Raw genomic sequence first — 22,221 nt, 5'->3', positions numbered from 1 at the left:
ATCCCCACACCTCCCGCCCCCTGCCCGGTCTACACCGGTGCACACACAGCCTGTCTGCGATTATAACCGAGCATCCTGAATTTCGTGAGGAAGGACAATCCAGATACTCCTTCACATTTTTAAATCCTTTCCCCCAGTTTTTGGCTCTGAAAATAGGGGTCATCCTCTGTCTCTAGCTTTACTTCCTGACATCTACTAAGGAGTCCTCTCTCGTAGAGCCTCCCATATACATGGCCGTGGATGGCTTCCCTTCCGTGTTTTTTTAATTTTTGCTCAAAATGAGGAACGCCTACCCCTTAGAGCCTAAACGCTGATTGATTTCACGATGCCACACGCACTTGACTGGGCTGTGCCGAACAAGGCTGTTGCCCAAACTGGACTCATGGCGCATCTCACTCACCTGGGCGGTTTCTCCATCGCGCCCATGAGTCAGAGCCGCTGCGTAATGGGATCCAGCCGACGGAGTCAGAGGGCCACATGCAAGCATTTGATGAAGGAAACACAGAGGTCTCCCATTTACACATTCACCCAACCATCAAGTCCGCGTGTTCACCATGGCCTAAGGAATAATTGGCGTGAGAGCGTTTTGCAGAGGACGGGGCCTGGGAGGGTGGGGTGGTACCAGAAATCTTTCTGAACTGTTGTTAGAATACCAACTGTGGATAAAATGAAATACAGTCGAGGCTCAGTTGATTTTCGTTTAACCAACCTGCCATGTTCATGGATGCCCCTCACTCCCCCAATGACACAGGGAATACCCGTGCCCTTCGGTGCCCTGTAGTAAAGTGAAATGCAGCCAAAAGTCAGCTGTATTTGTTCCCAAACCTGTTTATGACACTGTTTTAATAACGTTGAATAATAATGTTAACGTAACCATGTTTATAATAAACATAATAACAAATATGCCAGTATTTATTATTGTACGTGTATGAGTTCATTAAATACCCAAACTGATGAAATGTGAACAGAGTTGTTTACGAAAAACAAGTTGAATGCGTAGAAAGGCTTATAGTAATTTGCTTAAAAACTGCTGTCCAGTTAGGTGGGGGTGAGAAACAATGAAAAATTCACATAAAGACATAGGAGCATTTTGCATTTACATCGCTCTTAAAAATTTCTTAAGTTCTTGCCCCACTTGAAACAATAAGTGGAAAACAATAACTAGATGATGCATTCTGGGTGTGATTTAGTCAAGAAAGACTGTAGACCTTGACCCTTCCTTCCTTCATTTATTCATCCGTACACTCAACGTGGGACCAGCGCCTGCCGTCACGTGCCAGGCACTGTTCCGGGAGGATGTAGCAAGTGAGCAAAACCGACACGATTCCCCACCCTCATGGACCTCACATCCTAGTGGGGGGAGACTGACAATGAACAAGCAAGTAACTATATGGAATGTCAGATGGTGAATGCTGTGGAGAGAAGTAAAACAGGGAAGGGGGAGTAGAGACTACGAACGTGAAAATGGGGGCTACCATGTGAATGTAGCCTGACTGTAAAGGGACTATATATAGAGAGAGAGAGAGAGAGAAATGGGGGTGGTGGGGGAGGGAGAGGGGAAGCAACCCTGTGGACACAGGGGATGAAAACACTTAGAGGGAATGGCAAGTGCAAAGGTCCTGAGGTCGACACATCCGTGGTGTGCTCAGGGGAGCCAGGCCGGGGAGAGAACTAGAAGATGAGGTCAGGGAGGTAACGAGGGGCCAATTTATATTGGCACTTGCAGCCCTTGGGAAGACTTGGCTTTTATCCTGAGTGAGTGCGATTCATTGCAGGGTTTTGAGGGGCGGAGTAATAGGGTATGACTTGCCTTTTAAAAGAATCACTCTGGCTGATGTGTTAAGAATAGGCTGAACGGGCCCAAGAATAGAAATACAGACTAGGAGGTGAACACAGTAAACCAGGTGAGAAATGATGGTAGTTGGACTGGAGTGTAGCAGTGGGGCTGGTGAGTAGCAGTGGAACTCTGGATGTGTTTTGAGGGCAGAGCCACAAGATTTGCTGAGGATTGGATGAAAGAGAGAAATCAAGGATGATGACATGTTTCTGCCTCCTCACCCAGATGGATGGAGTTGCCATTCAGTGATGAGGTGATGGAACCAGTTTGTGGGGTACGTGTGTGCTGGAAATTCAGTTTGGGGGCGTGTTAAGCTTGAGCTGCCATTAGACACTCATGGAGAGGGTAGTTGGATACACAGGTTTGAGTTTCAGAGGAAGGGACCCGGGGGGAATGTAAATTTGGGAGTCCTCAGAGTGCACATGATACTGAGAACCATGAGGTTGGCCTCCCCAAGGGAGTGAGTACAGCTGAAGAGAAGCAGCCCAAGAATTGAGGCTGGGGGAGCTCTAGTGTGAGAGGCTGGAGAGATTTGGAAGAGCCTTGGCAGTGTCCTGGGCTGAGGTGTGAATGGCACAGCTGTGACATGGGATGGAGGAGACCTTCGTGGGCTGAAGGCTCCTCCCCCGGACTTGAGTAGGCACTCTGCGCTTTGCAGTTCTAAGTAGCTTTCCTCTTCACCATTTTGGGGTCTGCAGCGCTGCTGGAAATGGCCCCCTTGACTTACCCAGGTAGACACACCACAGTCATCCCCGACTTTGCTTCCACTCCTCCAGGTGGTGGGCTGTTTCCACCTGAAAAACCATCTGCGGCAAGCCAAGGAGACCCCATGAAAATGCAAGGCTGTTCCTCAGCTGTTCCCAAACTCTCAGACCAGCTTCCTGGAACAAGTAAGAGACCCCGTGTAACCAGATCTGTTGTTCACGGTTCAGATAAAGGCCTGAGGCAGAGACTCGATGAACTCTTACCCCAGTCCTGTTCCCATTTGCAAACTCCCCAAATCCCCTTGTGTATAACTTGCCTTGAGACTCAGGCACAGCAAAGGGCGGGAGAGATTTGGGGGTGAGGGTAGGTGGTAACAATGCCTTCTCCATCCCCGAGGAGTGGCCTTCAGAGACAGAAATGACCCCTTCTAGAAATCCTGTCTCTTTTCTTTCTGGGGGTAAAGTAAGTTACACGTTCTGTGCTTTTTTTTCCTTCCCGTCCCTCCCACCCCCAAATAAGTAAAGCAAAGGACAACATGGTAAAGTGAAGCCAATCCCAAAATGTGTTCCATATGTTCCACAGAACACGAATGCGCGCACACACACACACACTGTTTACACGGTGTTTCTGCGGTCAAGTCCCTTGTTCTGAGCTCTGGTAGCCTGTTTTTCTTCCTTCCTGCTAATCACACTTTGTAATGTTGTATCTATTTATGTATTATGCAGGTAACTACCTTCCCCTTCTAGAACACATGCCCCAGTGTTCTGGAGACCAGATCTGTTTGCTTAACTGCTCTATCCCCAGTGCCTAGCACGGGGTCAGGTGTATAACAGGTGCTTGGTGTACTGATCATCACGGGAATGCCCGGTCTTGTTTAGCATGTGGACAGGAAGGCTGACTCACCTTAATAGGCCGGAGGACACCTCTCCCTGTCGGCACATGACGCCACGTGTATGTGTGCAGAGTTGGAAATCTGGCTCCCAATCTGATGAGCATTCTCACTAAATCAGATTCAGGACACGTTGCTTCATATGGCTGATCTTAGAACTTTTCTGTCCAAAAAGACTAAATTACAAAAACAAAAGCTTCTGGGTGCTTAAAGGGCCCCCCCTGAGGCTCAGCATAGCCCACGCCATCCCCTTGCAGAATTGTCATTGTGCCTTCAGAGATCACGTCTGTCGGCACGCCGCTGTGCCCCACGGTACCTGGCACAGAGCAGTCGGTCAATACACAGTTATCAGATACATGGGGTAAATGACAGCCTGTGTCCTCTTCTTGGGAATTTACACTGCCTGTGGGCACATGAAACTCTCAGAAATCCTGCAGAGACATGTCTCACTGCATGAGCCCGTGCTCTGGAGTAAATAAATGGCTCTGGCTTCCATCCTCCCTCTGCTGCTTGCCAGCTGTGTGTTGTTGCACAAGCTGCCGAACCTCTCTGTGCCTTTGTTCCTCATGTGTCAACTGCAGCAGTACCCATCTCATAGAGGTCTCGTGGAGACTCCATTTGTTATTCCATGTCAGGCAGTGGGCACCGTGCTCCACATGTAGTCAGCACGGAAACGCTAGCTGCTGTGATGCGCATGGTAATGAGGACGACCTGTGCAACATCTGGGCAAACCTTCCACCAAACCTGGCTTGGGAAATGCTGGTAACAAGGAAGGAAAATCAGGAGGGGTTTCATTCCACGTCTGCCACCGCCTGGCTGTGAGTCGGTGGGTTTCCCAGGAGTGTCTGGCTGGGCGGTGTCTGTCCCCTGCAGGGAGGGAGCCTGTTTGAGAGGCCCCTGCAACTGAGCGGTTTCCAAACCTAAAGGGCTGCGAGATCCTGGCGAGGCCCGAGCAGCCCAGGGTGGAATCAGGCGACCCGGGTCCAAGTCATTTAGCATCTACAGGCCGCCTCTGTCTCCCGCTCTGTAAAAAATAAAAGGGTGAACTGTCCCAGCCATGACCACCTGACAACCTGTTTGAGGTCAGCTGGGATTCGGGGTGAGGGCTTTGGGGTTCTCGGGGCAGGGATGGGGAGAAGGGGCAGGGGCAGCCTCTGTATCCAACCCCCTGCACCCTCGAGGAAGAGGCTTCCAGGCCCACAGCGCACGGCGCCCCTGCCCCTTGGTCAGCCTTGTCACCCGCTGACTCACATCTGGTTCAGGCGCGTAGCAAGTGTGTCTTTCGTGTAGCTGTGCCAGCTCTGCGTCTGGGCTGCCCTGCCAGCCAGGCATGCCCAGGCCTCCCAGGACAGACTGGTCTAGACGCCTTGGGTAGCACAGAGCCCCCTGAGCTCCCACAAGGCTTTCCATCAAGGCAGCCACCTCTTCTCGCTGGCATCCTTGGAGGGGCACCAGACATCAAGTTTTAGAAATCCTGTGATCAGGGCAGATGCCTCATAGGGTTTCTGAGACTCTCAGTCCCAGCAGCTCCAAACCGTGCAAGGGTTTGTCCCTGGAGCTTAACTTCTTTGGCCTAAGACAACTTTAAAAGATGAAGTGTTCGTAATCATTAAATCTTAGTGTCCTGATAGAATTTTGTTATTTAAAAGAGCTTTTGCATCTGGACTTCGTGGGAGACCCATCAGTCCTTTCTGTCCCGAGTTGGAATCTGTTTGCATCCATCGGTCTTGTCACGCTTGTATTTGTTTCTGTTTTCTTTTTGGCTCTCCCCCCCCCCCCCCCCCCCAGAAGTTTCCTTTTGAAGAAAGCAGACCGTTTCAGCTCAGTTGGAGGGAAAGAGAAGGGCCGGCATCTGGGCTAGAACCAAGTGGTTCCCGGGGAGAAGGGCAGTGAGGGTCAGAGACACAGCCAGGGGCAGAGCTGGGTCTGCCCGAGGGGCTCACTCCTCCCTCCAGTCAGGACTCCTCACCCCCAGTTTGTACCTCACAGGCTGTGTGACTTCTCCTGCAGGTGTGACGTCCTCCAGACGTGACCCACTGCACCAAGTGGAGCGGGGAGGGTCTGTTGGGGACCCTGGTTTGAGTGGGGCCTTGGTGGTGAGAGTAACCTTCCGGGAAGCTGCTGCCTTGGATGATTTGGTCTTGGAGAGACACAGCCGGGCACAGTTGGGCTTGGGCTTCATTGGGAGCCTGGCCCCTGGTTTGCCACTTATTGTTCAGGGAACCTTCTCTGAGCACCTCCTGGTGCCAGGCCTGGTGGCAGGTGGGCAGGTGGGTGAGAAGTGAATAGAGTCACCCTGTGCTCTCTAGGGTCGAGTCCCCAGTGAGAGGCAGGCAGGTGGGAGGCAGGGACAGAGCTGGAAGTGCCCTCGCCTGGGCCATGCTGAGAAGGGCACCTGCCTCCCAGGGTTGCTTTTGCCCAAGTCCACAGGGGCCCCTCACTGCCCTTCCTCTCCATCATCAGTGTCCCCCAAAAAGCAGTGCGACCAGGCATGTCCCCCCCTGCCCCACTCCCTCCCAAGAACAACTTGCTGTGTGACCTTGAGCAGGTGACCACCTCGCTCTGGTTCGTTGGCCTCATCTGAGAGTGAAGGGCTGCTTGCTTGGCCTCTGGGGTCCCCTGCCCCTTGCTTGTCCTGGCAGGGCTGGAAGCAGGCCCGGCTGGGATCTCCCTGCTGGGAAACTTCCTTTGGCCAAGGTCATCGCGGGCCAGGGCAGCCTTCCTGTTGACCGGCTTGTGTCACGAGCTGTCACATGCTTGGTGTTTGGAGTTCAAGCCAAACAGGTTTGGGGGACTCATGAAGACCTAGGAACCTGGCCTCAAAGCCCCAGGAGGAAGGTATGTGATTGGTTTTTTGGATGCCCGGAGGCCAACCAGCAGCCTCCCTCAGGGCTGATGAGAGGAGCAGACTATCTGCGGAGCGGACTTCAGCTCTGGGGTCAGATTCCTGTGAATCCTTGCCTGCCTTTCTTCCTCTCTCTCTTTCCTTTCTATTCACGCCTCTCTGTGACCTAAAAGGAGTTACTTCACCTCCCTGTGCAACTGTCCCCTCGGCCATAAGAGGGCACAATAAACCATCTCACGTGGTTAAGGGAACATTAAATGGAAAAACCACCTAAGCTACGAGGGCCCGCGATGCCAACCCTTCATGCGTTAGCTGAGGGACCACGGCGACTGCCCAGGCCAGTGGTTTCGAACCTCTGCCCCATCCCTCAAGGACCACTTTCATTTCCCTCTTCTCAGCCCGCACACTGCCAAGGCTTTCCCTATAAAACTTCACTAGGCACGGACAGGGTCCTGCCCCAGACTTCAGAACCAGGCCACCACCTATAGCACGCCGCCTGCACCTGACTCTGCTGAAGGTTTCTCCCAGCCCCACGCTCCCCCGGTTTCAGTACACAGGTGCCTCTCCAGGGATTTTGTTAAAATGCAGATCCTGACTCAGGAGGTCAGGTGGGGGCTGAGTAGCTGTATTGCTGACAAGCCCCCAGGGACTGCCGATGCTGGTCCGCGGACCACACTTTGAGTAGATGGGTCCAGACCAGTGGCTGCTCTCAGAGTTGGCTTTTAAAATTCCCAGTGCCTGGACTCCAAACCGGCTAAATCAGAACCGGCAAGTCTGAGGAGTGGAGCGGGCACAGGGATTGTTTTCATGTCTCGAGGTGATGCCAGTGAGACCCCCAGACCCCCAGTTCCACCCAGAACTGCTTCCTGGCTTCGTGGGCGGCTTGTGTGACTCTTCTGTGGGCAGACGGCCACCCCATCAGGCTTTTTGGAATATTGAAAAGAGCTTTTTGATCCCCATCACTACAGGGACTGTGTCTGGGAGGGGGCCCAGGCTTTGGTGTCAGGTGGTCTTGGATTCAGGTCTTGGCTGCACCCTGTTGGCTGATAGAGTGTGGACATGGGCCTCCTCACCTCTCCGGGCTTCCGTCTCCTCCTCTGTGAGATGCAGGTCATCACTGTCCTGCTTCCGGGAGTGCAGCACCTGCAGTAACTCCCGATGTACAGTAGGCTCCTGTGTAAATGATGCTATTACCTTTTTTTCCTTGTTTGACATCCTCATTTTGCAAGCAAGACTACCCTGGCTCAGAGAGGTGGTGGCATTTTCCAGAGGCCACACAGCATGTTATCGGTGGTTCAAGGGCTGAAGTTCGGGCTCCTGCATCCCAGGGCTGTGTCACTACTCCCACCCCCGACTCCCAGCCTGGGAGACCCATTTGAGTGCAAGAGGCCTTCCTGGAGCAGAGGGTGGAGCCTGCTTGGATGCCGACGACCGTTCCTGGCAGTGGCAGGTGCCAGGAAGCAGGAGGTGGCTCCCGCGAGCTCCCACCTGGGGCTTCACCCACCTCCAGGGAGCGTCAGTATCATCTCAGCTTGTCTCGCCTTTGACGTCGGCTCACACGCCCTTTGCCTCTCCCTTGCCTCCTGCAAAAGTGCTGAACGTCAGACACCAACTTCAAATGATTTGCTCTCTCAGAATTTGTGGAGAGTTATGTAAGACGCCGCGGCGGCCGTGTGGCCTAACCAGCTCTGGGGGTTGCATTCCACGAGGCCCCTCCTGACTCATATGCAGCGGAAGAGGTGGAAGGCGGGGACGCAGGCAGGGTCTCCGCTCAGAGCGCCCAGGCAGCCTGGCAGGGAGCATGGTGGGGAGGCACCCCGGAGCCCCGGAGCGCGCGCCCTGGAGAGTGTATCCCGGAGCTGGCAGCCCCTCCCCTTGACCTAAAAACTCCTCGGTGGGGTTCTCTGAGCCCCTGCTGCAGTTCCTCTCCTCCCCGTCTCTCTTGAACTCACTTCTCTCAGGCATTTGTCTCCACCATGTCCTGGAAGCTGCTGTTGCTAAGGTTACCAGCAGCCTCTAGGCAGCTAAACACCGTGGCTGGTTCTGTCTGTCTTCCTGAACGTGTCGGCAGCGTCAGACACTGTTAATTCTCCCTCTTCCTTGAAATATGTGTCACCATGGACACCGCTCTCACATCACCCCCTGCCCCTCTGCATCCCATCCTCAGTCCCTGGACCCGCCCCCGTCTCCCCTCCCCTGGGTGAGCCTGTCCAGCCCCCCTAAATGCTGACCCGTCCCAAATTCATCAGTTTCATCTAACCCGCCCTCTTGATTTCTCCCTTGGGTGTGTAATGAACGTTTCAAATGTAGTCTTTTCAAAACGGTTCTCCCCACAAAGTCATCTCCTGCCATCGTCCCCTTCTCGGTCAAACAAACCGTCCCACCCTGTACTCCATCTAGACTGCCTCAGCGCTGCCCCGACCCTGACACCCAGTTCCAAAATGTGTCCTGATTCCACTTCTCACTTCTCTACATCCTCCGCCTCCATCATCTCTTGCTTGACGAGCTGGTCTCCCCATTTCCGTTCTTTGCTATCCTGCAATCCGTGCCCAGCACAGCGGCCGCATCGGGTCATGTCACCTTGCTGCCCAGAAGGATGCGACCCTCCCTCTGCCCACTCTTACCTCCCTGACATTCCAGGCAAGTGAGAAGATGCTCTCAGGAGGTGGGGGCAGGTGGGCACGGCCTGCCCAAGTGTCGGGGAACCGGGGGTGTCCTCATCCCGCTCACGTTCCCTCACCTGCGGGTAACACCCATACGGCACCTGTCCCCCGTCTGCCCTGTGAAAGCGGCCTCTTGTGTTAACTGCTCTTCTTGGACAGTCGTAGGGCGGCCAGGCGTCTCTGCATATGCCTCAGCTTTGGATTTCTCTCTGAATTGCCTTTTCGTGTCATTAAATGATCTATTCAGTGATCGGCAGCCTTTGCTCATTTTTATTAGGCACTCCTTAGCTTGTGTTGTCACTACTTCATCTCCCTGGCCCCAGCATCCCCTGCCCCCGGGACGACCCCGAGATGAGAGGCCAGGTGTGGGCCCTGATCCGTGATGTCACCTTGTCCCCAGCTCCCCAGGGCCCAGTGAGGGCGAGCTCCAGTTGAGGTGCTGACCTCCTTCCCCTGTGCCTCATTAGCTCGTGCAGACACCCCTCGCAGACCAACCAACCCTGTTAGATCCTCGCCAGGTCCTTGCATCCCTCTCTCTGCTCGGGCCCCATGCTGGGACCTCCCCCACATCCCCTTTTCCCCATCTTCTCCCCGACCCTGGCCTTCCCTCCTGCTGCTTCAGTTTTGTTTGTCGTGTGTAGTCCAGTGTATCGGATGCCTCGTTTACCAGAAACCACTGGGGGCTGAGCGAGAACTGGAGGCCCAGAGGCCCCAGTCTCAGCCTCGCACCGGCATCTGAAAATGAGAGTTTTTTCCTCTAGGCGTCGCTGAGTGACACGCAGACTGTGAAAGGTAACGACCTCTGTGAGTGTCATTCACCAAAGCTTCCTTGGCAAAGTACCTGGCAGGTAGTGGACACGCCATCCGTCCAGCAAATAATGAAAGGCTCCCTACTGTGTGCCAGCCACGGGTCTAGGTGCGGGGGACGTCAGGGACAAAACACCTCCAGTGGAGCCAGAAAACGAACAGCCAGGTAGACACCGAGTGTGTTGGTGCAGTAAATACAAGAAAGACAGAGAAATGGACTCGAGGCTGGAGTTGCAGGATAGGGTGTTTGCAATTTCAGATAGGGCAGCTGGGAGGGAGGTTTGCTGAGGAGGAGGCCCTTGAGCAAGGACTTGGAGGGGGGGGGGGGGGGGGGGCGTGACTATGGTGGGGAGCCTTCAGGGCAGGGTCCGCAGGAATGGACCGAGGAAGCCTAAATGACACCCTCGAGGGTCAGGAATGGAACAGCCCTGCCTTTCAGTGCCTTCAGACTCTGGAGGGTTTCTGACAGTGAAGAAGTGACTGTCCAGCCCTTTCTCGATGCCTTGGATTCAGGACCATGAGTGTTATCCATTTTACCGGGCTGTGAGGAAGGATGCTCAAGGGGTCCCACTCAGCCCACGTTCTGGCCCCCGCACTGAACGGGCGCAGATTTCCGTGACTGAGAAGCCTGTGCAGCGGGGATGTCTGGAATCTAGGATCATCACCTCTTCATTCATTACATTTTGGGGGTTTGCTGTCCACGCCTTCAAAATGAGGTGTTAAGGCTGCTGTGACGAGCAGACCCAGCTCGGTTCCTTGGCCTCACATGCACCGTGCAATCGCGTAGATGACGTGGAACGGCCCGTGGAGGGGGCGGGGGTGTGTGCTGAGAGGTCAGTGGGGCGGGGCCCGGGAGCGTCTGCAGAGCACTGGTTCCCAGCCCTGGTCCCACACTGGAACCGCTGCGGAGCTTAAAGATGCTGCTGCCTGGCGCCACCCCAGAGGTTCTGACGTCACAGGTCCGGCAGCAGCCCAGGCCTCCCCAGCGGACTCTAGTGAGTAGCCGGGGCCTCTAGTGAGGCCACAGGGAGGAGGGCTCCACATGCATGTGCCGAAGGAAGCCCTGCGGAGCCGGGGAGACAGGAGCTGAAGGAGCGAGATGGCTGGGAGGTCGGCGGGGCCGGGCTGTGTGTGGAAGAGCTCGGTCCCCACCAGGAGCCTGGGGTTGAGTTTCGGCAGGGACATGTCACACCCCGCTGTACCTTAGGGAGGGGGAACAGATGGGAGGGGAGCCAGCGGGGGGGTGGGGAGGGGGCCTTGCAGGAGACCAGACCGGGCGGCAGAAGAGAGGGAGGAAGGCGGACGGAGCCGGCAGGGCCCTGGTGGGTCCCCTGCGCTGGTGACCCCTGCCCTCACACCTCCAGAAATATTCCCCTTGTGCCGAATTCTTCTCAGAAGGCAAAGGGCCCCCGTATCCTGGTCCCCCGGGGCTCTTCCTAGCCCCGCTCTGCATCAGCAGGCTGCAGGGATTGTCTCCATTTTACAGATGAGGAAGCTGAGGTTGGGAGGCCGGGAGGCAGGGAGGCCCTTCCCGGGGTCACACAGCCAGTGAGTATGAGGATGGGAGCTCGCACTCAGGTCTCCGACGGCTGTGCTGCCTCCTCGGGGCTTATGACTGCTGCCCACCCCCACAGCGGCCACAGTCAAAACCCCATGCGAGTTGATGTTGGACTTGATTGTCATAATAACCCTATGAAATAAAATTGCTCTTCCCATTTTGTGGATGGTGAAACTATAGCTCAGAGAGGATCCATGGCTTGCCAAGGTCACACAGCCAGTGAGTGGGAACCACGAACCACAAGGTGCTCATGGGTTAAGCGTAACTGTGCTGAGGATTGGAGAATATCTGGTTTCTTAGCACCTCACCTCTCAGCCTCAGACAGCTGCTGGGCTCTCAGAGTCCTCCGACCACAGAAAGGGTTTTCACAATCAGGAAGGAGACTGTCCTGCTGGGCATCACCACCCCAGTCCCTAAAGGAAACACCCAGGTGGTGACTTGGGGCCTCCTCCAAAATTGTGGCCCATAGAGCTGAAAGACCTGGGCTTTGCTCCCCCAGGAATGTCTCCATCTATCTGAGCCCCCGTTTCCTCATCCGTGAAATGGGTATAAAATCACTTGTTCCTCCTACCTCCTGGACTGCTGGTAGACTCCGGAGATAACAGCAGGCACAGCACTTGGAAATCACAGCGGCTGTTGTGTTGTCCTCCATGGGGCCAGGCAGTGTGTGAGGGGTGGCGAGAGGCACCTGCCTTCGGGGGCCTTGCCCCTGACCATTAGCGCTCTACCCAGGAGGACGACTAAGACTGGGGAGAAAGCCTGCTCCCGAGTAGAGATGGCTGTGCGGCCACAGGAGCTGGAGGGTGGAACGGAGCAGAGGGCAGCAGAGATGCCCGGCAGCTGCAGAGGGCTGGGAGGTCCACGGTGTTGTCTTTGTTTGACTGATTAGGTTTTTGAATGTTTCATAGATGTGTGATGATGGTGAGACGAATGAAATGGAAATTGAGAGTGCCAGCCCATTCGTCCCCAAAGCTGCTACATCCTGCTGGAGACGTTGCCCCAGAGAGGGGACAGTGTAGGGGGACCTGCCACGTGCCAGGACTGTCCCTTATTCCTCAGCCGGACAAGGTGTGCAGGTCGTCCGTGTTTCCGGGCAGCCTGGCAGCTAGCTGACTGTCCCCTCCCAGCGTTGGGTGGGCTGGCCGAGGGGTCGTCGTCGTGCTCACCCTGAGGTGCCCCCTGCAGGCCACACCTCATGGGTCTTCTGGTCCATCCGGGGCACAAGCTTGCCGCCGAGCCTTGGGTCTCAGTTTTCCACCTTGAATCTCGCTCGGGACTGATCGCACAGTGTCGGGGAGGAATTCAAGCAGGGGCAGTCCTGAGCCATGACTGAGAGCCAGGACCTCAGAGGGGATCTCATCTGTGGAGAGAATAGAAATCTTCCCTCTGGCACCTTCTTTGTTGTTCTGTTTATACATTCGTCTATTCTTGTAGGTATGTGTGAGAGCTAACCTTGTCAGCTGTGGCACCGTTAACATCTGGGCGGATCAATCGTCATGGGGGCGTCCTGTGTGCATTTAAAGATGTTTAGTAGCATCCCTGGCCCTGTCCACCAGATGCCGGGTAGCAGCATCCCTCCCCTCAGATGTGACGACCCCAAATGTCTCCAGATATTGCCAAATCCATGCCCTGGTTGAGAACCACTAATTGAAACCCTGATGTTTCAGCTTTGAGACGGACCCCGTTCCCAGCTCTTTCTCCCTCCCTGGAGCAGGCGAGGTTCCCAGAAGGGGTCGCCCTTCCTGCTTTCCCGCCCACTCACTTCCATTCTTCTACCTAGAGAGGCAGACTTGGGACCCGGAACAAGCTACTTGACCACTCTGTGCCTCTGTTTCCCCGTCTGTAAATTAGGGCTAACAGAGAACCCATCTCGTAGGAAGAGTAAGATAGTTGATATACATAAAATATTTAGCACAGTGCTGGGCACCACATGTGTTGTTCTTATTCAACAAATACTTATTTTTGTGATGCTAAGCCGGGGATGCAGCAGCGAACAGGACAAGGGCCCTGACCTTAAGATCTCACAGCTCCTGAGGGAGGCAGATGCACGATTCTGTGATTGTGATTCAATATAACAAGGGCTGTGATGGGCAAGCATGGGGGGCCGTGGGAGCCCACAGGAGGGACACTTCATCCAGGAGTTAGAGAAGGAAGTCTTCCTGGAGGAGGTGATATTCCAGCTAGGATCTGGAAGGTGAGTACGACTTAGCTGGATGCAGGAAGGGGAGGAATAATGGTCTGGATTGTCTATCTTTAAAAAAAAAAATTAATGCTTTCCTGAAAAGGAAATCCAGTTTAATGGGCTGTAGTAGCAAATAGGACCAAACCGGGTCAAGGGATCCAGGTTTATACCCCCTCTGAGATCCCTGACACAAAAGTTCTCCGCACAGTGAGGCCGGAACAGCTGCCAGGTGCAGAGTTCCAGCCTGGAGGGGACCCGGACCTACTTCCTCTTTCTTCTGTAGGTGACGGTGGTAACTTGGTACCAGAACGCCCACCCCCCCCCAGATGCTTTTGTGGGGAGCATAGTGCCCGGGGAGGCAGGCGGGGAAACGGTGAAGCTGCCCTCTGCACAGCAGTGTCCATTCCTGGCTCGCCTGCCCATCCAGTGGGGGTCCTGAGGGCGGGCCTGCCTGGTGCAGTGTCTCAGAACCCCGCTTGTGGACGCTTCTGCCGGCCCATCGCCTCCGAGTGGAGGGAAGGGGGTGGGCGGAGCATGGTGGCGCTCACTCCGGTTGTTCAAGGTGCCTGGAGAGGCGGTGCCAGCACGAGACCTCCCGGGTGCCGTCTGGGTACCCACCGGGCTGGGCTCCTGGTGATGCTGTGTGTTATTCCTCTCCCCACACAGCTACAGTCTCCGCCTGGCATCTCGATGTCCTCCGCCAGCTGCCCCGTACATCACCAGGCAGTGTAGGAATGTCAAGGCCACAGCTGCAGCCCAGTTCCAGGGATCCCTCTTCAAAGAGTAGATGCTTCGCCTGCTCCTTGACAGGTACGCGGAGGGTGGAGCAGCCTCCGGTGGCTCTGGGGGCCGAGGGGCAGGGCTTGGATTTGGGGGTGGGCTGGGCAGGAGAGAAGGGGGTGTGCTAGGTGGGGCAGGGGGCCTTCCTGCAGGGAGGGTATATAGTGGCTGAGAGTGTAGACCCTGGACCATCTGGTTCAAATCCCACCTCTGCCTCTTACGGGCTGGGGGACCTCAGCAAGTTACTCTGTCTCTCTGAGTCTCAGTTTTCCCATCTATAAAATGGGGATGACAGTAGTATCTACTTCATAGGACTGTGAGAATTACAAGTGTCAAATGTATGAAAGCACTTAGAACAGTGCTTCGCACAGATAAGCACCGGGTAAGCCTAAGTATTAGCGATCGTTATTGTAATAATAATAATGACAATAATACTCAGCACTTAATTGAGACCTTCAGCGGCTTTACGGCCAGAAAAGGTTATGGAGTCCCTATTCCCACAGTGTATTTGAAAGTGGAAGTAATACTAATTCATAAAGTATAAAAACTTAGATCTATGTGGGACTAGAAGTCTCCTTCCAGATTTTCTGATGGTGAAACCTGAATTCATTCGTGGATGCTGGACTTTTCCTCTTGGGGGTCCGGGCTTTGCCGGTGACCTTGAGCAGGCTTGGGTTTCCCTGCTGGTGACATGGAAGGTCTTTTTTCGTTGTGTCCCCGAGACCAGCATCTCAAGCATGATTGGGGCACCGGTTAAAAATACAGACCCCAGGATCCCACTCCAATTCACTAAACGAGCATGCTGGTGAGCAGGGCCTGAGAATCTGCATTCGCAGGTGGCCCCGTGGCTCTGGGACACACTCAGATTCGGGGATGGATCCCTGCTTAACACGGCCCAGGTCACTTGGAATGAGACCGCAGCTGTTTAAGGCAAGATAGGCTGAATTCCGAAGCTCTGCGGTCTTTTGTGCCGTGCCTTCCTCCCTCACGCCTCTCCTCTCCTTGATGGCTCGCTCACTCCTCTCTCCCACAGCAGGTGGAGTTTCTGGTATTGGCCTTATTTCTCTGGGGGTTCACTCAGGAAGGGAGTGGAAATAAAAGCCACTTTCCCTAGAGAGTTTGTGCTGCGCAGCTGGCACTGAGCCCACCTCCTGGGCACCAGCTCCTGAGAGGGGAGGTAAGCCCAAGTCCGGAGTGCAGTGGAGCAACGTTGCCGTGGACGCTGCAGTACTCAGGACTGGACGGCCCAGGAGACCATCCTCCCTCCCACTTTACAGCTGGAAGGGTTGGGCCCTGGAGAGGAGGCTCGGCTAGAGTCTTCTGGAGAGCGGCAGGCAGAGCCAGGATGTGCAGTTCCCCACTCTGGGTCCCGTGCGTGTCCTGGGATCATCCTTTTGGCAGCTGCGTGGACTTTCATGATGATGGGCTGGCAGGGTGTGGCTTCCAGCTCAGAGCAGGTGTTCTTTGCAGCCTGAGGGAGAGGCGGGTGCAGCTGGACTGATTCCTGCCCAGACCGGGGTGTTTCTGTCGGCCACTGCAGTCTCAGCCGTAAGCATGCCTTGCAGCTTCAGGCCCTCCCCTGGGGCCCGTGCTCAACCCTAAATGAATTCTTTTCCCTTAGTTTCAAATGTGCGCAGCTTCCCAAGCTGGGTGCTCAGATGAATAGAGGCCCAATTTCATTTGTATCTGCAGCTCACAGCTTCTGTTCACTCACCAACAGTGAATGTTCAGAACTCAACAGTTTACTTTCAAAGTGACTGAAAATTGCTCCTTAAAATCTTATTTAACTTTTTCTCTAATTTTTAAATTTGTATGTATAATAAGTATGTGCTACTTATTATTTCAAAAAATGACTTTTTTTTTTTTTAAACATCTTATACTATTTGTCTTAGTCTGCTTGGGCTGCCATAGTAAAATACCACAGACTGGGGGGTTTAAGCAACTGACATTTACTTCTTATGGTCTGGAGGCTGGAAGGCCAAGATTGGGGTGCCGGCATTGTGGGGTTCTGGTGAGAGCTCTCTGGCTTGCAGATGCTGCCTTCTAGCTGTGTCCTCACATGGCAAAGGGAGGAGGCTCTGGTGTCTTTTCTTATAAGGGCACTAATCCCATCATGAGGGCCCCACCCACATGACCTCATTTAAGCCCAATCACTTCCCAAAGGCCCCATCTCCAAACACTATTATTTTGGGGGTTAGAGTACAATTGTGGTGGGGAACACAATTCAGTCCACAGCACTGTTTAACACAGTTCCAAAATGATGTTTTGAGATGCCACGGCAAAGGATTTTAGCACCGGAAGGGATGTGTAGGCAGATACCCTCACTTTACAGAGAAGGAAACTGAGACACAGAGGGGCAAGTGACAGCCCTGGGATCAGCTTTTTGAGGCCCAGACGGATGATGGATTTTAAGTGGTCTGTGCCCACTGTACAGGCTCTGGGGTTTGTTCTGAGGAAAGGATGACATCCTCAAAGCACCCAGGACTGCCGTTCATCCTGCTGCCCTTGCCGGGGTAGAGGCTCTGTGGCCAGCTTACTGGACAGTCTGACCCAAGGGGGGGACCAACACAGAGGAGCTTGGCTTTTCTCCAGCACCTGCCTTCCACTGCCTCCCTTTTCTGCGCTCTCATGACGTCTCGGGCAAAGCCCAGAGCTCTCTGCTCACTTTTAGGTGTAACAAAGTGCCACGTTGCCTAGTCCAGCCTGACACTCCCATTGCACATCCTGTTTTGCCTCTGTCTCTTTCCCATCCTAAGGGGCCAGCTGGACTTCTGCCCTAGGGTCTAGGAGGGGAGGTCCAGGGCAGGGACTGGCACCTCTCACTGGTCTGGCCGCTGCCATGATCCTCCTCTTGGCTGTCACTGTTCCTCTGGCTAAGACTGGCCGGCCTTGGGGCAGACTTCCCGGTGCTGGCCCTCCCACAGGGTCGCAGGAGTGGGGTGTGTGGAGGGTCTCTGAGATAGGGGAGCGCCCCTCTGGCTCAGCCTCTGCCGACCTCCCCTCAGCTCCAGTCCCAGTGGTCCAGCCACAGCGCCTGCTGCTGGGGTCTCCTTCCTGGAGGGCTGCCTCTCGGGTGGGGGGCTGGCACGATGGCTTCTTTTTTGGATCTCACCCCATGACCCACAGGGGACTCACATATACTAGCCACACCAAACCAGGGGAACGCAGAGCGCTCCACGCTGGCCCGTCTCTACGTCCTTCTCCTGCTGCTGCTGCTGCTTCGATGGGCGGGGCACACGCAGGCCTCCACCGGGCATGAGGCTCCCTCTCTCAAAGGCACCCTGCTCCGCTGCAAGCTGCTCTTTCCAGCCCCATCAAGAGGTCTTGGGGGGTTGGAACTGACATAGTGTAGTGGTTAAGAGCACACTTTCTAGAGTTGAATCCTGGCTCCAGTAATCCTGGCAGGTACTTCACTTCTCTGTGTTTCAATTCGTCCGTCTGTAAAGTGGGTTAATAATAATAATATCATACTATACCATTTTATATAAAGGATGTGAGCATCTGTGGATTTTGGTATCCATGAGGGTCCTGAAACTAATCCCCCTGTGGATAGGGAGGGATGACTGTACCTCTCTCACGGGAATATTGTCAAGATTGCGTAGGTTAGTACAGTAAGTCCCCTACATGTGAACCTTCAAGTTTCGAACTTTCAAAGATGGGAACGTGCGTTCGCATGTCCAATCACATAAGTTAGTTCACGTGTCTGGCGTACACTGTCACGTGTGTGCATCCCCTACAAGGGGCTGTGCTTTTGTGAACTTTACTGTACAGACTGTATAGGGTACAGTAGTACCCCTATTGCTGACCATCCTTCAGCTCTACCATCTCCCACCTCTTCTCCCTCCTCCAATCAGTAACTCTTGCCTGTTCACTTGATGCCAGCCCCTGCAATGCCAGCTGTTATACTGTACTATTGTACTTTCCAAGGTACTGTACTGTGAGATTAAAAATGTTTTATTTTTTGTGTGTGTTTGTTTTTTATGTATTATTTGTGTGAAGAGTATTATCAACCCATTACAGTACAGTACTATATAGCCGATTGTGTTAGTTGGGTACCCAGGCTAACTTTGTCGGACTTAGGAACAAATTGGACTTACGAACTCGCTCTTGGAACGGAACTCGTTTGTATGTAGGGGACTTAGTGTACATGAGAAGCACATAGGAAAGTGCCTGGTATGTAGTATTGAATAACTCTTCCATAGATCAGCTCTGCTATTATTATTATTCTCACTGAATGATTATATTAGTAGTAGTTGTAGTAATAATAATAGTAGATAGTAGTAGTAGAATAGTAATAGTAATGATGACCAGGTCCACTGGGTGAGAGAACTGAGCCCCTGAACTTGGCCCAGCGCAATTCCAGGCTCATATTCAACCCAGTGCAGCAAATGTCATGAAACAGTCACTCATGTGCCTGGCTGTGTGCCAGCTACCGTGACTGGGGTTTCCTTGTTGGAAGCATGTGAGCTAAGCCGCTCCCTCGGAACAGAGAGCACACACAGGCTCTGGAGGGGGCTTGACCTGGGTTCAAGTCCCACCTCTACTGCTGGTCATCAGCCTGACCTTGTAAAAGTTACTTCTCCTCTCTGGGCCTCTGTCTCTTCCATTTGAAATGGGGATGTGTGTCACCTGCCACAAGGGTCATTTTGAGTATTAGCATGAAATGAAGTGACAGTGTAATTACTTTGGAAAACTGTCTGGCAGTGTCTACTGAAGCTGCCCCTATGCATCCCCCAGGGCCCAACAGTTACAGTGCTAGGGGTACACTCAGCAGAAATGCATACACGTGTGCACCACATGTTCCTATATTATATATGCACACCCTACTGCCTAGAGTTTCCTTCCACTCGGCATAAACACGTACACGTGGGCACTGTATGCGTCTTCTAGACATACATAAGAACATTCTAGCGGCATTACTCATGATGGCCCCAAACTAGAAACTACCCAATTGTGCACGGGCACGGGACTAGGCAGATGGAAGTGGCCTGACCCTGCACTAGAATCCTATAACAGAGAAAGGGAAAGAAGTACAACCACGTGCTTGAAATGGGTGCATCTCACAAACACGTTATGCAGAAGAAGCCAAACACAAAAGGATATGTATTGATTGGTTCCATTTATTTAAGTCAAAAAATGGGTAAAATCAATCTATGGTGATAGAGGTTGGCAGAGTGGTTGTCCTGGCAGGGGGGCGCGGTGAGGGTTGGTGGGTATCCTAGAAGGGGGCCTGGGTGGGGCTGACAATTGGTTGAATTGTTTCTCCATCTGGGTGTTGGTTACACAGGTGTGTTCACTAACAGTTCGTCAAGCCGTACTCTTCCATACGTGTGGTATACTTCCAAAAATAGTTTAACTAGAAAAATGAAGTAGAGGGATCATGGTTGAAGAGCCCAGGGTAGGCCCTGAATATGTAGCCGTCATTATTATTTTTCTTCTCTTTTTCTCCTCAGCACCTGAAGTGACCTGGAATCAGTGAAGCCAAAGGGACTGGCCTTCTGGCCTCCAGGGAGTACCGACCTATTCCAGATCCATGAGCCTGCAAGAGAGAGAGAGTGCGTGTGTGTGCGCGCCCGCGCGCGTGTGCGTGCGCCTGTGGTCTTCAGATGAGGGTCCCGAACCCCAGGGAGGCAGGAAGGCAGCTGATTGCACGCCGTGGATGACACCTGGGTGCAGCCCCCGGCCCATGTTCTGCAGCTCAGCCTTCCTGTTGGGTTGGGGCCCCTCCTACTATGCAATTTTCCAAGAGCTCCTTGATCCTGCTTTTTGCTTCTCCAGTTGTCTTTTGCCACGGCGGGGACTTGGGTCTGGCCCAGGGGTCAGCTCCAGCCCCGTCCGGGGAAGGCCTTCGGGAAGAGGCCAAGTTCCCCTTCCAGGCAGCCCCGCCCCTGCCTTCCCTCGCCCCCAGTGTCTCTGGGAATCCGTGGTGTGTAGACACTTCGGAGCCTTGGTGATCATCCCCCTTGGCCCTTGCACTTGGAAGACTTCCTTCTTTGCCTGAGCAATCTGAGCTGCTGGCTCTCGAGTCGTTTCCAGATTTGTCTTTCTCATCAGTCAGGCCCTGTGCGTCCAGGAGAAAGTCCTCATCTCCGTTTATAGATCGGCTCCTCCCGTGGGAGAGGCAGGGGACAGGATGCTGTGAGGGCGGTGCGGGGAGCTCTCCCGTGTGTGCTCTTCTTTGCCTCCCTTGGTGGGACCATCAACACCCTTAGGGTCTGAGCTTCTCCAATTGGCTGAAAAGGGAAACAAACAAGCAGAAATTGGGAAATGAAAAGTAAGCTGGAGGATTAAAAAGCCTAGGGGGGAGAAAAAGAGATTTCCGGAGGCCGTCTATCGCCTGCCAGGGAACGATGGACCTGGCTCCATCTCTGATGGAACAGTCCATGTCTCGGAGAAACGGGTGAGCTGAGCTAGGAGTTTGGACCCAGTTCAGTGAGGGTCTTGGGTTTTGTGCCTTTGGGGCAGACTCTCAGACAAGGATGTCTGAGACCACTCTGGCGCTGTGTTCTCAGCCCCAGTTTGGATGGTGATACGTCAAACCCAAAGCGGAAGGAGGGAACTCCTCAGAGTGGTCGTGCAAAAAAAAAAAAAAAAAAAAAGGGACTTTTTTTCAGGGCTACTATGGTTGATCTTGCAACTCTGTAAATATGTATGTAGACACTTTTAAAAAGCATGTATTTATGTCCCTGACTGTAAATGCCCCATTTTTAAAGTTTTATAACTTGTGTTATTTAATGAATCGGTCGACTGGCTGCAGTGTGCGATTTGATAACCGTCCAGGAGGAAGGTCTCACGAGAGCCTCACACGGGCAGAAAAACGCTGATCGTTGCCCTACGTCACAGTTTTCCTGTTTCCCACCCAGCTACAAACCGTGGTTGGTTTTAAATTCTCACAAACTGGAATCCTTTGGCCCACTCCTAAAATTAACCCTCCACAAGCATGAAAATCTGGGGCTGTTCCTTAACCTAACAAGACGATTTTTGTCCCCTCAGTGTTGACACTCGCGAACCGTACCCCGGCCTCTCAGTTCTTGAGGGTGTTTTTCCTTTCAGCAGCGAGGGAGGTCCACGAACCCCAAGCTTGGAAAGTCACCTTCAGCCAGTGGCGAGTTCTGGAAAACGTTGTGAGGCCTGGGGAACACTCATGTTTTGCACGTGTGAACGTGCTGGTCAGCCTCCAGCACTCAGACTGTCAGGAAAACTGTCACGAATGTTCTAATCATGAAAATGGGGGGGGGTGTTTTTTTAAAAAAAAAGCTGTGTTTGCTGGTCAGTGAAGGTCTCCGAGCGTGGGTCTGGATTGCAGAAGAGGACATGTAAAGAAAATTAACAATAAAAGTGTGAAGCGCGATTGCGAGGAACAGGCATGGGAGTGATCATTTTGACTCCTGTGTTTCGTGTCTTGTGTTTTGGTGACTTCTGTGTCTGCGGGCTGGGGGTCCTTGGCGGCTCCATTCCAGCGATGAGGGAAACCTAAGGTTCCCAGGAAGCCCCCTGTGGAAGTACCCCACCCGGTGAGCAAGCTTACTTACCCTTCCTTCACATCCCCTCCCTCACCCGCCAGCCCGTGAGTTAAGCCCTTTGGCTGAGACGAGAAAGGCCTCCTGTGATTGCAAACATATTCTTTGCTTTAAACAGCTTCATTGGAGATGGAATTCACATACCGTACCATTTACCCATTTAAGTGTACAAATCATTGGTTTTTAGTATATTCACAGAGTTGTGCAACCATCACCGCAGCAGTCAATTTTAGAACGTTTTCAGTCACCCCCAAAAGAAACTCCAAACCCATTAGCAGTCACTTCTTATTTCTGCCAAGCCCTTAGCCCTTGGCAACCACAAATCTGGTTTCTCTCCCTGCAGATTGACCTATTTTGGATATTTCATATAAGTAGAATCATACAAAATGTGGTCTTTTGTGACCAGCTTCTCTCACTTCTCTCACTTGCATAATG

General features: G+C 53.4%; 1 protein-coding gene across 5 annotated transcripts in view; it reads left to right on the top strand.

Moving 5' to 3' along the window:
- Positions 1-21,617, top strand: part of PRDM2 (PR/SET domain 2) — a 119,341-nt gene extending 97,724 nt beyond the window's left edge. For all 5 annotated transcript variants that reach the window (XM_027110118.1, XM_027110113.1, XM_027110116.1 and 2 more), the window contains 2 exons: positions 14,153-14,296; positions 19,720-21,617. In XM_027110118.1, the coding sequence (XP_026965919.1) occupies positions 14,153-14,273 (121 nt within the window). In that variant the 3' untranslated portion in view covers positions 14,274-14,296; positions 19,720-21,617. The remainder of the gene's footprint in view (positions 1-14,152; positions 14,297-19,719) is intronic.
- The last annotated feature ends 604 nt before the right edge of the window (positions 21,618-22,221 follow it).

Source organism: Aethalodelphis obliquidens, unplaced genomic scaffold (assembly GCF_003676395.1).
Source record: "Aethalodelphis obliquidens isolate GAN/ISIS:26980383/991018 unplaced genomic scaffold, ASM367639v1 scaffold9, whole genome shotgun sequence".
Lineage (NCBI taxonomy): Eukaryota > Metazoa > Chordata > Mammalia > Artiodactyla > Delphinidae > Aethalodelphis > Aethalodelphis obliquidens.
The sequence above is the reverse complement of the archived record's forward strand: the minus strand, read 5'-3'. Positions and strand labels throughout refer to the sequence as shown.